We start from the raw sequence: 21,363 nt of genomic DNA, 5'->3' as shown, positions 1-21,363 counted from the left end.
GTTGCGCGCATAATAATAAGCGTGCAATACATACATTACATACAAGTAAAGTAAGTAGGAAAGAAGCCAAAAATGAAAGAAAGACAGTAAGCCAAAAGGAAAAGCCGATTGAGGAGAAAAGCAGATGAGCAAGTGTTAAATAGAAAGATGAATGTAAGATATTTACCTGTATCTGGAGTCCTCTGCCAGCTTTTTCTTCAGGACTCTCTTTATGTCCTGGTAGCGCTTCTTGCAGTGTTGGACACTGCGCAGACAGGCCCCAATGCTATTTACATGGTCTGCAATGTCCCTCCAGGCCTTGGTTTTGCCAACCGTCTGTGTCTTCCCAGCATATTTGTCGTTGATCTTATGGAAGACCGGCACAAGCCTCTCCACCAACGCCTCATTCTCAAATTCAGAGAATTTTAAATTACAGAGCCTGCTCTCCTGCTGTTGTCTTCTCCTGCTCCTTTTTGGTGATGAGGGGGATGGAAGCTCCTCACTCTCCTCTCCACTGGCTTCCTCTGGGTGATAATCCCTGTCAGTGCCCTCCACATCCGACACATCTGGGCTGCCGATGATGCCAGGCCTCTCTCTGTCAGTGTCACTGCCAGAGCTGTGTGACAAGGCAGCTGGAACACTTGGAAGGTGTTCCCTCTTTTGCCACCTTTTTCCCTCTGCTGGCTCCCAAACTGCTCTCCATCGCTTTAGATGTTGCTCTTCCAATTGCGCACCACCACCTTCCGCGCTCTCCCAGGACAAAAATGGCGCTAGTTATGTGGTACCGCGTGCGTCAATTAGCGTGCATGCGTAAATTAGTGTGCACGCGACAAGTAGCGCATGTGCGTTAATTAGCACATGCTGCGTCAAATACCGCACGAAAATAGTCTTAGCGAAAAATTAGACGTGCTAAAAATTTTAACGCATGCTATAAATAAAGCTCATTTTAACGCACCTTAGTGAATCAACCCTATACAGTCTGTACAGTACTTTCAGACTGTTAGCAGTTTGGTAGGTTGTAATTAAAATGGTCACAGTGGAGAGGGAGGGATAGAATGCTTGGCTCCAAATTACAGTTGTAATGTGTGGTCTTTCTACACTAACTGTAACAAATATAGGCAAGAGTAAGTGCAAAGTGTTAATATTTACTTTAAATTACATTGTTTAACTATTTGGCTTGCAAAGCATGTGGTAGTTACATCAGCTCTAACTGACAACAATGTGACTTTTACATCCCTGCAGATAGTTGGGTCAAAACAACAAAAATTGTACTGGTAAAATGTGACTTTTCATTATATTGCTAAAAGAAAATTTGAAATGAGAAAAAAAAATCTTTTGTTTAGGCAAGTACTACTGCCTGCCTATTTTAAACTTAAATTATTTAACATGCCGACATGTAACCACTGTGGCTTTACTGTAAATATTTTAACATGACTTTAGAATTAAAAAAAAACTACCTTTTGAAAACATATGGTTTGGAGGCTGTTTTGATTGTATTTTGGCCTTGAACATTAAATCTCATAAAATATTCCTTCCATATCCTCTGGTTCATTTGAAAGTTTTGTGTCTGCAGATCACACATACATATGTTGCCTTTCAAAACTATTAAGACCCTTGACCTCTTTCTGGGACTCTTTTTTTTACTCCCCCCTTGGATGGAGGAATTTAATCTATAAGCATAGCTCATAATGAGGGAAAGGAGTTTTTGAAGCCATAAAATGTTTTAACACTTGCCTTTTCATCTTTCCCTTCTGTAAAGTTGAAGGAGGGTAGGCCATTTGTTCACAGAAAGAGTCACTATTTTTTCTATAATTAAGAATTTTTCTTTGGAAAACCAATGGGAAATATTTATTAATCTGTTTATCTTGTCAACTGTATTGTATACATCTCTCACTCATCTCAGAGAGCTGTTTTCTACGTGTTTTAGGATCAGTATTATAGCAATCCATTATTGCAATTACTATTACAGCTAACAGGAATAACTGTAATAGTGATGAGTCAATAAAAATTTTCAGCATATTTCAACCTTTCGCAATCAATATGTTCTCTGAAGAAACTAGTAATGAACTTCATACCCTGGTGGCTAACATTTGGATCAAGAAAATCATAAATTAAAAATTAAATTTAACTGCAGATGGAAGTGACTGAAAAGAACTGCCAATTTTTGTAGTTCTTGCAGCTTAACAGGCCAAATAATAAGAGGTCAACAATGTATCTTTATAAGACTAAATACAAGTATGTATTAAATCTACTTTCTCCACATAAATAAATTATCTCCAGTCAGGCTATGTTACTATTATAACTCTTATTTAAAGATATCTTATTTATTTCCTTATCTTATTTAAAAATAAGGATATCTCACACTGTATAGCCATTTGGTATAGTAAAATCATATAAATTAAGTTTATTTGACCAAGAAATAGACAACCAACAATCTATTGTCACTGCTGATAAAATGTTTTAAAATAGGTTGACAACTGATGAAGGCCCCTCCACTCCTGAAATCCATATAATGGTAGTCTATTAAGCAAAAATAACTTAGAAACTCTGATGTTCAAAGATCTTCATGCCTATCTTAATACTGTATTGACCCTTGTTTAGTCTACTAATATATTGTTCTACTGTACAAAGCTGTGTGCACAAGTAGAGCAAAATAAATAAAAAATATACATACATACACACATTGCAGTTATTGTTGGTTTTTGGACCATTCACACCCTAATGCAAGATTTCTGTCCAAGAACCACTAGTCCTGGGATTGTAGATTAGTTCCTATTTAATTCATTGGGAGGAGATAGGGGCACTGTTGGAAATTTCTATAAAAATTAGTTGAAATAAGCCACATTTTACAATTGTGATAGTGAAGGCTGTGAAATAAAACTAACAGAACAATAAAAACTGCCTATTTTTGTGTAAGGCCAGTCATAATGTACTCCTCTGTTCCGGTCCTCTATACTTTGAAAATTCAGCCACTGTATGCTCACAGTTATAAGCTGATATGGCACAGAAATATCAAATTATGTTTTTATTTATTTAACTTTATTAAACTAAAATATTATAAGTAAAGGGGTATTGCATAAGTGTGGGTTTCTGTACATAAAAAGCCTAAACAAAGGTTTTAAAAAGGGGCAATAATAATGGGCAATATTCAACTTTTTTCTCTCTTTGGTAAATGTTGCTCCTTTTCAAAACATGTCAACCCATTGTTTTTTAATTTATTAGAAACATGCAAACTTGCCAAGGTTATAAGTCCAAGGCCATGCTATTCCTTTTAAAAGGCTTTTGTGTAAAATTATGACATTGTAAAGCAAGCAACAAGTCTTGCTAGAACTAGTACGTTTTATTATTTATAATATGTACAGGTAAGTATATTTTCAGAAACAGCTTTTAATGAGGCTGTATGTTAAAATCATTTATTCATATCGGATTACTGTTACACATTTAACAAACACAGCCATGTATTTACAGAGTAGGTTTTAGCTCCAAGACGCTTTATTTTATACATCTAGAAGGTATAGTTATTTGCAGTAAATGAGTATTTTGGCACTGTGACTTGAATGAGCACCTAAAAACAGGAGATAGTAAAAGAAACTTATGTTAGCTTCCTGCTTACTTTAGGTTAAACTTGGGAAGGTTTTTAAATAGAGTCCAAATTTTATTCAAACAGTGCATTTATGGGAGGCTGTTTCAGGTGTAATCAGCTCACTTGTAAAGTTTCAGTCACCACCAAATTCCCTTTCCTTTTGTCTTCTGGAAAAGTAATAAAGCATGTATTTTTATAGAAAAATCAACGATTTTTATTTTAAAAGTTCCAGCCAAATGTCCAAATCCATGAATTTCATTACTGATTACAGTCTAATAACAGTCTTAGCCACTTTTATGTACTTGCATAGGACCTGATATTAAAAGCTTGTGTTTTACTTTTTTTAAACCTACTGACCCTTAAAAAGACTGGACAGTGGGTACAGATGGAATCATGTAAATATTTCAACCTATGGATAAAGGGATGCTGCCTTCAACCTTTAATTTTAATAAACATAAACTCTTCTTCATGTTTTTCACAAATGACTAAATGTTTTTCCTAAAAAATACAGAAAGTGCATGGATAACTTTATTCTACAATACCACTCAATCAAGTGGTGCTGGCTTCAGCCCCTTAAAGGAACTATTGTGAAAATTTAACATGAGCTTAATCGCTGAAATCGGAAATTGTCTAAATATTATTAAAAATTCTGAACTGTTTCTGAAATAATAAAGCTAGTCATCACTATCCTCCCTCTCAGCATATGTCTCTCTTCATTTTCTCTTCATGCATGAGTTGAAGTCACGTTTGTTTCTTTAGGGGCTCCCTTTGCCTAGAACAGTGCTGCCCAACTGGCGGCCTGCGGCCACATTCAGCCTGTGACCCCCCCCCACCTATCTGGGTGCTGTGACTGCTTACCTTTGTGTAACCTTTAAATGGTATCAGTACTAAGATTAGCTGCCCCCTGCATTGTTCACACCTCAGATTCAGGCTGTAAACCCCTGTATTGATTAAACATGTAATCCCCTGTACTGTTCACACCTTTTAGTCCCTGCATTGTTTACACCTTGGGCTCAGACTGTAAGACCCCGCATTAATCATCTGTTCACTTCTCTGACAGACTGTAGGAGCAGCACCAGCACTGTGTCACTGTATGTACTGCCTGCCCTATGCTGCCTGTGTATACGGCACACAGGCAGCATAGCGCAGGCAGAGTATGGCACACACAGGTAGCATAGGGCAGGCAGAGTAAGGCACACACAGGCAACATAGGGAAGGCAGAGTATGGCACACACAGGCAAGGTAGTGAATAGTATGGCTCACACAGGCAGGTTAAGGCAGGCATAGTATGGTTCACACAGGCAGGGCAGGCATAGTATGGCTCACACAGGCACAGGATCTCTGTCTGCCCTATGCTGACTGTGTGCCATACTCTGCCTGTCCAATGCTTCCCGTGGGAGGAGAACCTGGCAGGGGTTTGTTCTGGGAGTTTGGTTTTTAATTTGGAAAAAAAACATTATATGCTCCCTAAGGTGTGGAATTATGTGCTGGGGGTTGCTGTTATATGCTCCCTAAGGTGTGGAATTATGTGCTGGGGGTTGCTGTGCTATCCACAGGGGAGGAGGAGGCATATGGATTTAAGATATGGATACTGATTATGTCATAATATAATTCTTTCACATATGAATGAAAGGTGATATACCTACAATGAGCACCAACCATTCAGGTTTTTGCTGCACTACCACCATTAATGTGGGTAAGGTCTTAAAAGCTCTTGTGACATGGGTGTGGTTTGAAGCAGGTGCAGCTTAAAAAAGGGGAATGGTCAAAATTGGCTTTTGTTATCGGCCCTCCGCCATGTAGGCCAGAAAATTTCCACCCTTGGTGCCACAGAAGTTGGACTGCACTGGCCTAAAATATGTATTACAGCTCAATATTTCAAAATAATCAGAAATATTCTCTCTTTCTTCATGAATAATTTATGCCAGAGGCCAGGGCCGCCATCAGGGGGGCACAGGGGGGACAGTCACATCACACGTACGCATGGGCACAACCTTATAAAAGCGCAGATGTAACGGGGAGCTGCGGGACATAGTGGAGGACGCGGGGAGGAGATGCGACTGAGGCAGGGGGAGCTGGAGGCCACAGGAGGAGCCGGAGGAAGCAGGAGGACACTGGGGAGGGGGGGGCAGAAGGAAGCAGCAGGATGCTTGGGGGGGCCTGGAGAATGCTGCGGGGGAGCTGGAGTATGCTTGGGGGTCCCTGGAGGAAGCAGGAGGATGCTTGGGGGGGGAGCAGGAGGATGCTTTTGGGGGGCCCTAAGGGAAGCAGGAGGAAGCTTGTGGGGGCCCTGGAGGATACTGGGATATTGGGGGGGGGCTGGAGGATGCTGGGGTGGAGCTGGTGTATGCTTGGGGGTCCCTGGAGGAAGGAGGAGGACACTGGGGAGGAAGCAGCAGCATGCTTGGGGGGGCCCTGTAGGATGCTGGGGGGGAGCTGGAGGATGCTTGGGGGTCCCTGGAGGAAGCAGGAGGATGTTGCGGGGGAGCAGGAGGATGCTTTGGGGGAACCCTGGGGGAAGCAGGAGGATGCTTGTGGGGGCCCTGGAGGATGCTGGGGGGAGCTGGAGGATGCTTGGGGGGCCTGGAGGATGCAGGGGGGGAGCTGGAGTATGCTTGGGCGTCCCTGGAGGAAGGAGGACGATGCTGGGGAGGAAGCAGCAGGATGCTTGGGAAGGCCCTGGAGGATGCTGGGGAGGAGCAGGAGGATGCTTGGGGGTCCCTGGAGGAAGCAGGAGGATGTTGTGGGGGAGCAGGAGGATGCTTTGGGGGGGCCCTGGGGGAAGCAAGAGGATGATTGTGGGGGCCCTGGAGGATGCTGGGGGGGAGCTGGAGGATGCTTGGGGGGCCCTGGAGGAAGCTTGGGGGGTCCTGGAGGAAGCAGGAGGATGCTGGGGAGGAGTTGGAGGTTGCTTGTGGGGCCCAGGAGGAAGCAGGAGGATGGTGGGGGGAGCCGGAGGAGGATGGTGGGGGGGCAGCCGGAGGACACTGGGGGGGAGCTGGAGGAAGCAGTGGGGAGCGGGCCATAGTTGGAGGACACTGGGGGAGGACCACCAATGTTTTAGGGGGCCCTGGGCTGGCTAGCAATATTTTAGGGGGTCCCTGTACTGGCACCAATGCAAAACGTAACCCCTGGCCACCAATGTTTTAGGGGGGCCCTGACTACCAATATCTGTGTGTCCTTTGAATGGATGGGAGGGGTCACTGGGGTGTGGCCATTGGGGGCATGGGAGGAGGGGGGCCCAGAAAATTTTGTTGTGAGGGGCCCCATGATTTCTGATGGCGGCCCTGCCAGAGGCAGTAATTTTGTTAGATTTTATTTGTGCCTGAGCTGGTTATTTGAGCTAGCTCTAACACATCTAACCTACCTGTCAATCAAAATCTGTCCGCAACTTATGCTTAATAACAGAATGAAGAGAGGAAGATTGCTGTGAGATAAAGCTTAAATAATAAACTTTCATTTTTATGATCATAAGGAAAAGGAGGAAAAAGTCTGCTATATAGGCACACAAAGGATCATTGCCAGAGCACAGCTAGTAGCTGTTAATTATTACTGTTTTTTTAGGTGCATTTGAACACAAATGCAACTTTTTATTAATGATAGTATGTAAACACTGTTTTACACAAAATGTTGCACTACCAAACGTTACATTTTTTAGGTTAGATTTTTTGGATGTTTGAACAATATCTTCAAACATCCAAAAAAGGATTATTTTTACCTTCCAAAACTTTCTAGCAACTATTTTATATTGAAATACATCTCTACATGAAATAGTCAACAAGACCTCAACATGAAACAGAAAAATTTGACCAGTAAGGAGTTAACTATTTACAGAGGAAGAGAGTTTGTGAGCAAATAGTCATTTTTTGTTTTACAGATAAGGCATTTCTGTAGGATCTGTTGCTCACAGCATAGCAGCAAAGTAAATAGTAGCTGACAGTCTATCCAAAATAAATAAGGCTAAACAATCCTCAGTTAGTTCTTTTTGCATTTCTGGCTGTGAAGTCCCATGGCAAAATGGTCATTTCATTTATTGGTCAATTTCATGGAAACTTGCTTTGTTCCAGCAAAATCCCCCCTTTTCAATCTGTCTAAATGGAAAATGTATGCCATACCTTTACTGTTACAGATGGGATCACTTCTGACTCCACTTCACTGTCAAGCGCTTGCTGTAAAATATAAATATTTAGCATTTATTATTACTACTACTATTATTACTACTACATCTTACAAGAAAAAAGAGCACCCTACTCAAAATACATACACACATACATATATATATTTCCTCTGCTTGCCTTTGTGCACAGGCAGAGGAACGTGGATCAGATTTAATTTGCTTCTTCCTGTAGCTCCATTTACAGGAATGGCGTATGCCTGAGTCGGGCTACACTGAGTGTATATCTGCACAAAAGAGCATAACTTTGCACGAGCCGTCGCTATGTCTGTCAATGGAGCTACAGGAAGAAACACATGAAAGCAAATCCGCAGAAGGCAGAAGAAAATTAACATTCCACTCCGTGTGCCCCTAGCCTTAGGTTTTAAATTTAAACCACTATCTGGTTGCTAGGGGTCAATCACCCTAGTAATGGGGAATCAGTTTTGAAATCCAAATAGCAAAGCGTATAAAAAAAGATATGACTATAAATCAAGAAAAACAATAAAACGCAGCACAATCAAGACAAAACGGAAACAAAGAAAAATTTGTCAACTAATCATTAATGTTCATTTGTTGTTAAAAGTGTTAATAGTTACAAAAAAAAAAAAAAGCATGACCAAAAAACAAAATACTTACAGATACAGAATCAAGGTCTGGCAACACAGTTGCCACTAAAGTTAAATCATCATCTTTTTCCATCTTTGGCAAGATATCTGAAATCAAAAACATCAACTGTAATCCAATTAAAGTAAAATTATACCCCCAGAATGAATACTTAACCAACATATATAGATATAGTTTAAATCATATTAAGTGGCCTATTAAAAAAAAATCTTACCAAATAAAAATATATATATGTGTAAATATTGCCCCTTTATATCTCTTCCCTTGAGCCACTGTTTTGTGATGGTATGTGTGCTCCTTCAGAGATCACCTGACAGGAATCGTATTATCCCAGGGCCCTTAGTACTTAAAATGGCAGGATTACCCAATGGCACATACTAGTAAAAAATATGGAAATGGTTTACATATGAACTGACAACATTATTTGGGGGTATAGTTTTCTTGGGTAGGGGGGGTTATGTTTCCTGTTTTTTTTGTTTTTTTTTTAACAAAAGAGAAAATAGAATCCTGATTTACAACCACATTGCAGTGCAAAGTGCAATTTCCTGACCCAATGCATCAAATCATTGTTTTTACAGTGGAAACATTTCCCCACTTCAAATGTATCCACCAACAGATGCTGACAAAAGCTATTTTGTGCGTGCTTTTTTTGCTTTTTCAGGTATTATATGTGGGTATTGCTTAACTTCCAGCACACATTTCAAAAACAGCATTAGCATCCAATTTTCTAAGCTGTGATGCAAGACCTTTAATAAATAGCATCAATACACTAACAATCTTCTGCCCATTTTAGCATGTTGGCACTTGTACTTAATGCCCAATTTTCTTTTAAATAGATATAGTGGAGATACAGTAGTGGAGGATGGTCAGAATCTGGCAACAGCAGATACTAGAGGGTTGAGGGGAGCTAATACAGGTATAGGGCCTGTTATCCAGCATTTATGTGATTTGGGGTTTTCCAGATAAGGGTCTTTCTGTAATTTGGATCTCCATACCTTAACTACCTCAACAAAAAAAATAAAACACAGTAATAATACAAAGTATGGTTTCATTATTACAAAGAAAAAGGAAATCATTTATAAAAATGAAGTTTTTTTTTTTTATAAATATAGAGTCCATGGGAGATGACTTTCCAGTAATTCAGACATCAGATTTCCAGATAATGGATCCCATTCTTGTATTTAAATTAGAAACACAAACATAATAAAGTAATTTTTAAAGTGACAATTTCTATTTATAAAAACATTTTTATAAAAGTGATGTAAGTGCTGTAAATCATAGACTCTATGGCACTGACAAAAAGTACCAATGTGCCAGAGACTTAGGGGTATATTTAACATGCTGTGTAAAAAATAGAGTGAAACATTACCAGTGATGTTGCTCATAGCAGCCAATCAGATGCTTTCTAGCTATTGAAATCTAATTGCTGTTGTCCTGGGCAACATCACAGGTAATGTTTCACTCCAGTTTTTACACAGCATGATAAATATACCCCTTAGAATCTTCTTTTCCATGTTCTATTTCCCTGGGAAAAAACACTTTGCCTAGCAACACATGAATTGTTTTTGTATTCTTTGAGATTTCTTTTGTTTTTAGAGACAGAGATTTCTTTTTAATTTTCATTCTTTTGAGATTTCATTGTCAGCCCTAATGGCAGGCAAGGTGCTTAAGTAAGTTTGAAGTTATAATGAACAGTATCAGTGTATTTACCATCTGGAGAAATTGAAGAATATTTTTTGCAATACAGATTTTCAAGGAACTGGCTTTTTGCAGAGAGGATTATTGTTTCCTCCAGTCTTATTATGGCCCACAAACTGACTACCAGGTACACTAATACAGGCAATATAGAGAAACTGGCAATGCTATAAAAGCACACCCAAAATGTAATGGAGATTTGTACTGGTAATAAATGGTTTATGTGCTTCTTTAATATAACATTTTTCTGGTGCAAACACAGCATGCTGTCTGATGCTGGTAGAGTTTACATATTAGGGTGATGGCACACGGTGGCAAAACATACACAGTGCTTTATTTCTTAATGCTGTATATCATTTGTAGTTGCTGGTCAACCTCAGAATGTAGTCCAAGCGCTGAAAAAAAATAGCAGCATAGGTTGACAGAGTGCACACGATTTATGTTGTTTTGTGTAGGTTTTACACCAATAAAAGCTAGAATCCGCTTATTTAGCTAGCTATAGAGGGGCTGATATTGGCTATGAACTTGGTCACTCTTATCTCAACAGTTTATTGGCCCATGTTTGTCAACACAAGAGCTATCCTATTATTTACTTTGAATTTTGTCAAATGTCGTTCAGATAATTCCATTGGGTGAGGACCATATTTGTTAGTGGATTCCAAATAAGCACATTAAAGGGTTGGTTTACCTTTAAGTTAACTTTTAATATGTCATAGAAAGGCCAATTCTAAGCAACTTTTCAATTAGTCAATTATCTGTTTTTCATAGTTTTTAAATTATTTGCAGCTTTCAAAATGGGATCACTGACCCCTCGGCCAAAAAACTATTGCTCTGTAAGGCTACAGTTTAATTGTTATTGTTACTTTATAGTAATTAATTATTTTTCTATTCAGCTCCTCTCCTATTCTTATATCAGTCTTTCATTCAGACAACACCATGGTAGCTAAGGTAATTTGGATCCTAGCAACCAAATAGCTGATGAAACTCCAAGCTGGAGAGCTGCTGAACAACCACTTTAACCAAATTTGACGCAACATTTTGGACGACGTCTATTTGTTTGGTTTCCTTACAAAACAAGCACATTTTAGCTTGTATGGCCAGCTTAAGACCAAAAGAAATCTACAGCTCACTGCAGAAGTGGAAAAAATATAAGGCACACAACCTCATAAATCATTAAATCTCAAAACAACTGTAAGCAAAAATAATTAAGGCTATTTGTGAAACAGATATATTAAACACTGGTCAATTTATTTTTCACAGTGGCTTGAAAAATGTATGAAAAATACAAATTGTGGCTGTGACAGTAGGTACATTAGGATACTGTTCTGTCTGATGTGGCATGCATCATGTGGTTTGATGTGGCCTCTTTTGACAGGTCTGTATGTGCTCCTATTGCTATCTTAGGGCCAGGGGCCAAACATAAAAAACTTTACCTGGTTTGGCATTTAGGTGGTAGGCTGAACTGACTGTATGGTGTCTGTGACAATAATTAAAGACAAAATGGACCCAAGCAGACCTGTGAGCACTGCAGCACTGACCAGACCAGTTATCAGTCAGGCAGACAGTTCTTTTGGCTTTATATACATGTAAATAGGTGCCTATTGAGTACTACAATGACTAATAACCAGATAAAAAGGTTAAGGTAAGGAGAGTCTCGTATTAAATTTTAATTTACCCTAAACTAATACATACTGTTGGCAAGGAAGAATGTTGTTGTCTAATGAGTACTTAAATACTAATTTCCACGTACCTTGGGTTTTCGTAGCTTCCTTAATAATTCTTTGAAGTTCTTTCATTTCCACATCAAGATCTTCATAGTTTATATCCCTTGATTCTACTTTAGGCACTTGGAAAAGAGAAGGGTCTGTGCCTAAGTAAGAGCACTGCAGTTGCCCACTTTCACTTAGGGTAACTATGACACCTTTAAGGTCCCTGTTTCAGAAGCACAGAGTAAACAGCAAAACAAAAAAATAAATAAAAACTGTTTACTTAACTGCTGTATATGAGAATATAATAATTAATAAAACATTTAAAGGGGATTTAATATTTGCATTGATAACAATAAATTGACAGTTTTTTTAACTGCAATTTAAAGGAGAAGGAAAAGTAAAAATCACTGGGGGGAGCCAAATTTTAGGCGCAAAGAAAGGAGTTATTTTTAAAATTCTTTATTTTACAAAGTAAAGCACATGCTTTACTCAGCATTGGGCTGAACATTTTGGTACATTTGTTATTCACAGAAAAAGTAAAAGACCAACAATATTTTGTGAGTATTACCAATAAGTGCCTCTGAAAAACATACAGAGGCATTATTAGTGCTTGTCCTTACTCTTTGTATTACACTGCAACAATGAAAAAAAGAGTTGATAACGTGTAACATAACCTGGCCCATTATCAAGCATAGAAAACAAGTATACGGATATTTGAAAACGAAATAATTTGAGTGGCAGAATGTTCAGCTGAAACTACTTACTGGAAGTTGGCAACCTTTACAGCAACTGGGGTTTGAGGAAGCTGTGCTGCCCACTTAAGTGTCACATCCTGGTACACAAGCAACATGTTATTATGGTTTCCAACCAAAGTATTTATAGTTCCATCATTTACTGTGGGTATAATACAAAACAACAAAATAGTCAGAACATTAGATTTGAAAATAACTTAATGCCAAACAAGGCTCCAAAGGATTTTTTTCTCTAACCATAAATATTCAGAAAACTACAAAGGAAACGTATGTAGATATTCCAAGACACTGTATTTGTGTTCATGGTTTTATAGCTATGTGCGCACAGGAAACAACTTCCAGTATAACAATCATTGATCATGGAGTTAAAATGCAACCACAGTGCAGCCAAGAGAGAAACAAGGTGCATAGCCTCAGCTAAAATTTAATTAGGCTTGTATAGAGTACTGACTGATATACACACTAAAAACAGGACAGCACACAACCTAAATTACTTGGAAAATGCCATTATGAACACTGAGGATTTTACTGTGGTGTGAAAAAAATAGTAAAACCTATGGCGATTTTAACTTTTTTGATATACTGATATTTAATCTGTATTTCACAGTAGTAAAACATAAATATAACATGATGAATATAATGCGACAATTACATTTTGTAGTCCACTGTGTAATTTAAATAAACATAAATGCAAATTATGCAAAGATGCAAAATTACCCAGTACATCTGTCACTTGCTCAGATATCTACAATTATAAACAGATGCACTGTATCTGCCAATAATTAGAATATCATTAGAGGTTATCTTGGAGGACCCTGTCTTCTTATTTAAAGCTCAGACATTTAGTTTGGTTTGCCCTTGTCCACCTTGTGCACAACTATATACTGTAATTAGTACTAATAATATGCTCTGCTCTAGAAAGCAGGGAGAGAAGAGCCACTATGTAACTCACAATGGAGATGGCAGCTGCTAACCTAAGTGGCACATGGGGGCTGTTTATGGTAAGGAAGCACATCAGCAAAAAAACCTTAAGACTAATTAAAGTACGACTAATTTACTCAGGACAAGGCTATATAAAATCAAGTCAAGTTTCTTAGGAAAAAAGGATTTTTGTCACATTTGCATTCATGTTACTGAAAGTTCAGGTTAAGCTGTAGGCAATATAACTCTTGAGTTCAGACTAACCTGAACCATAAGGAAGGAAGCAGCTTGGACTGTAATCAAGTTTTTTCATGAAGCGTATTTGCCCACTCTCTTTGAGGCAGAAGAAGTTTCGTTCCCCAAGAACAAATATAGAGAAAGAAGTTTGATTAAAGGACACCGTGTTTATATCCAAAGCCTGTTCACCAATGTTCAGAACCCAGTCTGCCTGTAAATGAAAATAAAAACAAAGTAATGCATAAAGAGTACTCTGGTCCCACTACCTAAATATTTAATGGTCTGCAGGAACCTGCACTTTGGGACTGAGAAGTTATTAAACGTATATAGATTTCATAAATCCAAACAATGTTTCATAATCCTACTTTCAACTTGCATTTAGTGAACTCAAACATTTCACTGCAAACATTTTTAGTCTGCAATAATATGATAGCAATATTTTTTTCTGGCCGAATAAATTTTTATTTCATTGTCTGCACATCAAAGCCCTTGCAACTGCATCGTAATATCCTTACATGGTAATATCCCTTGGCCTGCTTGTTGGTTGGTTGGTCAAAAAAGTATTCACCTCCCCAATTTTACACTTTCTAGAACCACCTTTGGCAGTAATTAGTACAGTTTTGTGTCATTTGGTGTAAGTCTCTACCAGCTGTAGAATTTGGCCATTTCATGTTTGTAAAATTGATTAAACTCTGTCAGGTCAAAGACCATTTATAATAATACTTGATGGACATATGGACATGAACTGTATTACATAATAAGGACTTGTGGGATGTAAAACACACCCGGGGATGGTTTTATATGTCACTTCCTGGTTTCTCTTTAAATGTAAATGTATCACATGACCAACACTTGACCAAGGGCCTTGTGCCAGAAACATGCAGTGTGTACATGCTAATAAACAAAGTTACAGCAGCTAGTTCTGCCTTGTCTGGCTTTCTCTCAGCAATTATGCTGGCATTATTTGGATACCGTTTGTAATCAGAAAATTTCAAGAACTACCATATACAGTGGTGTGAAAAACTATTTGCCCCCTTCCTGATTTCTTATTCTTTTGCATGTTTCTCACACAAAATGTTTCTGATCATCAAACACATTTAACTATTAGTCAAAGGTAACACAAGTGAACACAAAATGCAGTTTTTAAATGTGGGTTTTTATTATTTAGGGAGAAAAAAAATCCAAACCTACATGGCCCTGTGTGAAAAAGTAATTGCCCCCTGAACCTAATAACTGGTTGGGCCACCCTTAGCAGCAATAACTGCAATCAAGCGTTTGCGATAACTTGCAACGAGTCTTTTACAGCGCTCTGGAGGAATTTTGGCCCACTCATCTTTGCAGAATTGTTGTAATTCAGCTTTATTTGAGGGTTTTCTAGCTTGAACCGCCTTTTTAAGGTCATGCCACAACATCTCAATAGGATTCAGGTCAGGACTTTGACTAGGCCACTCCAAAGTCTTCATTTTGTTTTTCTTCAGCCATTCAGAGGTGGATTTGCTGGTGTGTTTTGGGTCATTGTCCTGCTGCAGCACCCGAGATCGCTTCAGCTTGAGTTGACGAACAGATGGCCGGACATTCTCCTTCAGGATTTTTTGGTAGACAGTAGAATTCATGGTTCCTTCTATCACAGCAAGCCTTCCAGGTCCTGAAGCAGCAAAACAACCCCAAACCATCACACTACCACCACCATATTTTACTGTTGGTATGATGTTCTTTTTCTGAAATGCTGTGTTACTTTTACACCAGATGTAACGGGACACGCACCTTCCAAAAAGTTCAACTTTTGTCTCATCGGTCCACAAGGTATTTTCCCAAAAGTCTTGGCAATCATTGAGATGTTTTTTAGCAAAATTGAGACGAGCCTTAATGTTCTTTTTGCTTAAAAGTGGTTTGCGCCTTGGAAATCTGCCATGCAGGCCATTTTTGCCCAGTCTCTTTCTTATGGTGGAGTTGTGAACACTGACCTTAATTGAGGCAAGTGAGGCCTGCAGTTCTTTAGATGTTGTCCTGGGGTCTTTTGTGGCCTCTCGGATGAGTTGTCTCTGCGCTCTTGGGGTAATTTTGGTCGGCCGGCCACTCCTGGGAAGGTTCACCACTGTTCCATGTTTTTGCCATTTGTGGATAATGGCTCTCACTGTGGTTCGCTGGAGTCCCAAAGCTTTAGAAATGGCTTTATAACCTTTACCAGACTGATAGATCTCAATTACTTTTGTTCTCATTTGTTCCTGAATTTCTTTGGATCTTGGCATGATGTCTAGCTTTTGAGGTGCTTTTTGGTCTACTTCTCTGTGTCAGGTAGCTCCTATTTAAGTGATTTCTTGATTGAAACAGGTGTGGCAGTAATCAGGCCTGGGGGTGACTACAGAAATTGAACTCAGGTGTGATAAACCACAGTTAAGTTATTTTTTAACAAGGGGGGCAATCACTTTTTCACACAGGGCCATGTAGATTTGGAGTTTTTTTTCTCCCTTAATAACGTAAACCTTCATTTAAAAACTGCATTTTGTGTTCAATTATGTTATCTTTGACTAATAGTTAATGGTTTTTGATGAGCAGAAACATTTAAGTGTGACAAACATGCAAAAGAATAAGAAATCAGGAAGGGGGCAAATAGTTTTTCACACCACTGTATTCTTAATCCGATTAAGATTTGAGCTTTAACTGAGCCATTTTAAGACATTCAGGTTGTTGATTTAAAACCACTGTGTGTTTAGGACAAAAATAAGAAGGAAGAAAACATTTTAAATAAAGCAGTTTAACATTAGAAAACATAGTGTTTAAAATCAAACAGCAATTTAAAAACTGGTGTGTGATTTTAGTTTATTTCAAGCTTTTTTTAAAACGTAAGTTGTTTCACATAAAAATGAAATTGTTTCATTGTCTCAGCAGCATCACAGAAATTCCAGTAATTAATGTAGCAGGTTGTGACTTTGAAAGAATTACTCTGATACGTAAATAAAGCTTGGGTGCATGGCAAATTAGGGCTACCATCATCTTATTGCATGCCCATTGCCATGCCAACATATATCTATCTGAACAACAATCTTCTATTGTTACCCTAACTTTTAGGCTAATATCAAACATCCACAACTCTAGTGCTTGTTCAGTATGTGCCTGACAAGTGCCATTTAAAGATGTAGATAAAACTTCCCTCTTGTGAATCTATACAACTTTTTAAAGGATATATTTTAAAAGACATAGCTGATACCATCTTACAATGCTTTCTTTAGCTAACATGAACATCTATAAGAACAAGTACACTTGACTTATAACAAGCAGATATTCCAAGCTTGTCAGCTAAGGATGATTCTGACAATGTTATAAAGAACCAAAAAGTATATACAGAGCCCATTGGTTTACAGAACTGAGTGACAAAAAGGACACTTTATCCCAGAAGTACCTGTCTATGTTGACTTGTGTCCACCGAGAGCAATGTGTGCAATCCATATTAAAGGAGAAGGAAAGACTAGTAAAGAGTTAATCTCAAGCTGCAGGCATCCCTTCAGTTCTCTCAATAGTGCCCTTAAGTCTCCCCATATTTCTCCCATTCAAATGATCAGAAGCCTCATAGGAAAAAAAAACACTGAGCTCTGTAAAGAAAGTTCCCATAATGCCTTGTTCCTGCACCAAGACCGGTGTACATGCTCAGTTTGTAAGACTATGAGAAAGCTTCCTGCTGATTGGCTCAGATCCACATTCCTAAGGGGAGGGAGTAAGTTCTTAGCACTCTTGCGGGATGGGGAGCAGGAGAGGGGAAAAAGGAGAGAGTTGCCTGTCTCTGGCACAGGAAAACAAAGAGACAACAAATCTTTTGACAGAGGACTCAATGCAGCGTTTCTATGAGTGCTTATGGCTGTATTTACATAGACATTTCTGATAAAGCTTACTTAGTTTTTACCTTTCGTTCTCCTTTAATAAAAATACAGTGATAGTATATTCCTGCCATGCATTGTTATGAGCAAAAGGGCCCAGTTTAATGCTGGGTGGGGGGAAAAGTCTGTAATCAATTAGTGTAAAATACATATTAAATATTTACCATCTCTGTAAGTAATAATAAGCATAACTCAGGTTAGTCTAAATTTGATCCAGATTACCCTGCACTGCTAAACACATTTTAGGAAATATACTTACCACCACTTTCTTTCCAGCACCCATTTTCTGCTGTTCGGCTTCCTTTCTGGATTCAGCATCCGTTGCAACAGCAAGCACCTGGTATCTGTTATAGAGATTGCAGATGAAAAAGCTGGCATCAGAAGATTATTTATATCTCTATGTTAAATTATCGAATCTTACAAGTACTGATAGTAAATCAAAAACCTTCTATCATTATTATTATTTATTCTTTAACATCTAATAGGTAAACATGAAGAAGAATTCTTGTGTACGTTTTGGTTTCAGTGTTTGACTCCACAGAAAAAAAACTGGTTAATACTTACTTGTAGCTTTCAACTTGCCGACTGGAAGAAACAGTAACAAAGGAGTCTGTTTTGGGACTGTAACTCAAGGGGCCTGGTAAAAGAAATCCTGGAAGGTATCGACCAAATGCATAGCTTTCCTGTTCAAAAAACATGAGCATTCCATCCATTGACTGAATACAAATCAAATCTCGCCCTTAAAAAAAAAAAAAAAAAACAATTAAGGGAAACATGCATCACACTAACTGTAACAAATAAAAAATATTTTACATCTAACCAATCAATGAATGTAAGAAGATCTGAAGCTTAACTGTACCAAACAGCTTACATTCTATTTGAATAGACAGCAAAATACAGTTTTCTTGTTTTAGACAACATGTATGAAAAATATACTGCTGGGTTTTACACTAAAACAATGTTATAACTTAAAGGGGACCTGTCATCCTAAGACATAACTCCAAATTATTTTCTATATTGTTAGTTAAGCAAAATAAACTTTACTTACGCTATATAAATAATATAAATCTTGTTTCCTTCCGTCTTGGAATTAATCAATCAAAGCAAGCAGGCAGGCACCATTTTGTGGAACTGTTATGAAGGCAAGCATTGTATCACCTCAAAATCTTGCATATGTGCCAGAATGGGGGACCAGATGCCCATGCCCATGCACTGGCTACACAATTAGATGATGAGGAGGGAGGGGAAAGTGAGATGTGCAGTGACATCTAGGTAGTGCTGAATGGAAAGCTAAAGTTATTGTCTGCCCCGCCTCTATGCCTAAGGCATAGAGGTGGGGCAAGCAATATATGATTGACAGCTGGGATTTTTAAATGCCTTTATAATGGGTTTGGATGTGTTGATATAAAAATGAATTTGGGTTTCATGTTTAATTTGAAAAGGACTTTTATTATATAGCTTTTTATGTCTGGGTGACAGGTCCACTTTAAGTTAAACTTTATTGAATAACGTAAACAAGATGGAGATGTATTTCTTTAGACAGTGAATAGAATCTACCTGCTGGCATCAGGGCTAACATGATTTCATATGTAAGGTCAAATAAACTGGGGTCACTAAGTAAATCAATAGGTTTGGTGTTTGTATGCATAAAAAAGCCACCACACAACAATACATGTTTAAACTCCTGTGTGTAAGAGCCCTAACACCTCTTTTTTAAACCAGACTTTTACCCTTGGCTGAAAAACTGAACAAATATGTTACACATTTTTACACACAGATTACATTATACACCATACAACAGAGATATTTTAAGTCATTTTCTTTTATACACCTATATAAATCACTCTTCCAGCCAGGGGACTCAGCACAGCAGGGAGAAGAAGGCACCGATCATTACTGTGCATGCCCCTTCATTGATCTGATTGGCTAATTAAAAAAAAAAAAAAAAAAACAAGGCAATAAAGTAATGTACATGATATTTTCAGTTTGGTTTAATTAAAAAAAAAAAACTGAAAATATAATGTACATTACTTTATCGCCTTTTTTTTTTTTTTTTTACACTGTAATAATGATAAACCAACCCTTTAAAGAAAAAAAATTGCAAATAAATAATTATTTAAATAGCACACTATGGGAAATGTCATTCCTGTATTCCAGAGATTTCTGGATAACGGGTTTCTAGATAATGGATACCATACCCATGCTAAATTAAAATCCTGATTAAAATTGGAGATAAATGATGCATAATGTGCATTTGGAAACATTGACAACTTTCCCTTGAAAACTACAAACAATGTTTTCCATTACTTTGTCACAAATTGGCAAATAAAAACTGATATATGTTCAAATCTGTTATTGTCTAAATAGGCTGTACAATCATTAGACTGGAAATTCAATAAAAGATTTTTGAACGAGTACCAAAGCGTAACTTAGTGGGGAACTGTGCCTAAATTTGAAGCAGCATAGTGTGAGCAATGTCACATGCGTAAGACAGTGTGTAACGTAGTATATTCTCATGACACCTACCACCTCAGACTTTGGCAATGTGTTTCACTGACCAAGAAAGCCAGAGCATGAGTAACAGATGTAAATCCTGTTAGAAACTGGCAGATTCACAGAATCCCCCACCCAAACAACTCCTTTAAGTAAGAGTAATATTTCAATATATTGCTAAGAAATCAGATAAAATAATCAAGTTAACTGTAACATATAGCTTACTGAAAACCATAAGGTTGGTATAAAATGGCAATGTGCCTAGAAAAGTGCCTTGGGGACAGAAAGCATTTTAGTCTATACATAAAGTTATTCACCTGATCTGATTTCCACTGACAGGCAGGTATTTCAGGCAGATTGTATCAATTACATAGATGAAAAGAAGGTAGAGATACTATGCACTAATCAAGTCTCTGCCACTGGGTGCACCCTGTTCCAAATAAGAATACTTTATAGTTGGCAAATATTTTGAGTACACTGAATAACCACTGCAGCCAAAGCAAAGCTGAAGCAGTTGGTTTACATTACATAAAGAGCTGCCATTCCTTCAAGGGATGATGTTTCAATTTTTTACACAAGCTACAACAGTGCCACCTAACTAATATTGCAGGTTTCTATTTCATTTTCATATAATTTTGATTTAATTATTTGAAAAATGTTAACGTTTTTGTTTACACTGGCTTAGCCAAACTTTCTTTTATCTTCCGCTCTTCCTATCCAAGACAAGAACTAATATTTTTCCTGAAGTAAATACATTTTTTCCTGCAGGAGCTCACAAAGTGATTTCAGGCAAAAGTACAACTTTTTGCAGTGTTATTCTGATATCAGATCACTTTCAGTTTAATTAACTGGCACAAATATTGCATATACATAGCACAGAAAAATCTTACAGAACAGCAGGTCCCAGGCCTCTTGCAAAAGTCAGCAGATGTCAAACCTAAAAAGGTTTGTTTTGAAACATTATGTGTTCTTGAACATTTGGAATGTTTGCTAACGGGAACTTTCCTTAGTTTACCTAACAAAACTAAAACTAGTTTTTTTTTCCCGCAGGATAACCTAAACCTTTAAAATCTTCCTGAATTTGTGTGTGATTACCCCACTTTTTAGAGCAGATTGATTGTGGGTTGAACTGGGAAAAACAGAAAGAGTCTTACACGTGTGTCAGGAAAATGTATCACGCAGTGTGATCACTAATCAGAATCCCAGTATAGTTTCTCAGCCAGATAAGCAATAACCAGCAACACATAACTGCAAGAAAATGCAATAACGTGAGGATGTACCATACCCCAAAATGGTGGAGAGGGGCAAAACTTGATATGAGGACAAAGCAGACATATAGTTT

At 38.1% G+C, this 21,363-nt stretch overlaps 1 protein-coding gene across 2 annotated transcripts in view; it reads right to left on the bottom strand.

The window, feature by feature from the left end:
* The window catches only part of bbs9 (Bardet-Biedl syndrome 9), a 160,187-nt gene that overhangs the window by 107,549 nt on the left and 31,275 nt on the right, over positions 1-21,363 (bottom strand). For both annotated transcript variants that reach the window (XM_012964735.3, NM_001016821.2), the window contains 7 exon segments: positions 18,093-18,267; positions 17,788-17,872; positions 13,684-13,867; positions 12,511-12,640; positions 11,788-11,969; positions 8,355-8,431; positions 7,678-7,731 (listed from right to left, as the gene is read on the bottom strand). In XM_012964735.3, the coding sequence (XP_012820189.2) occupies positions 7,678-7,731; positions 8,355-8,431; positions 11,788-11,969; positions 12,511-12,640; positions 13,684-13,867; positions 17,788-17,872; positions 18,093-18,267 (887 nt within the window).

The sequence above is a fragment of the Xenopus tropicalis genome, chromosome 6 (assembly GCF_000004195.4).
Source record: "Xenopus tropicalis strain Nigerian chromosome 6, UCB_Xtro_10.0, whole genome shotgun sequence".
Taxonomy (NCBI): Eukaryota; Metazoa; Chordata; class Amphibia; order Anura; family Pipidae; genus Xenopus; species Xenopus tropicalis.
The sequence above is the reverse complement of the archived record's forward strand: the minus strand, read 5'-3'. Positions and strand labels throughout refer to the sequence as shown.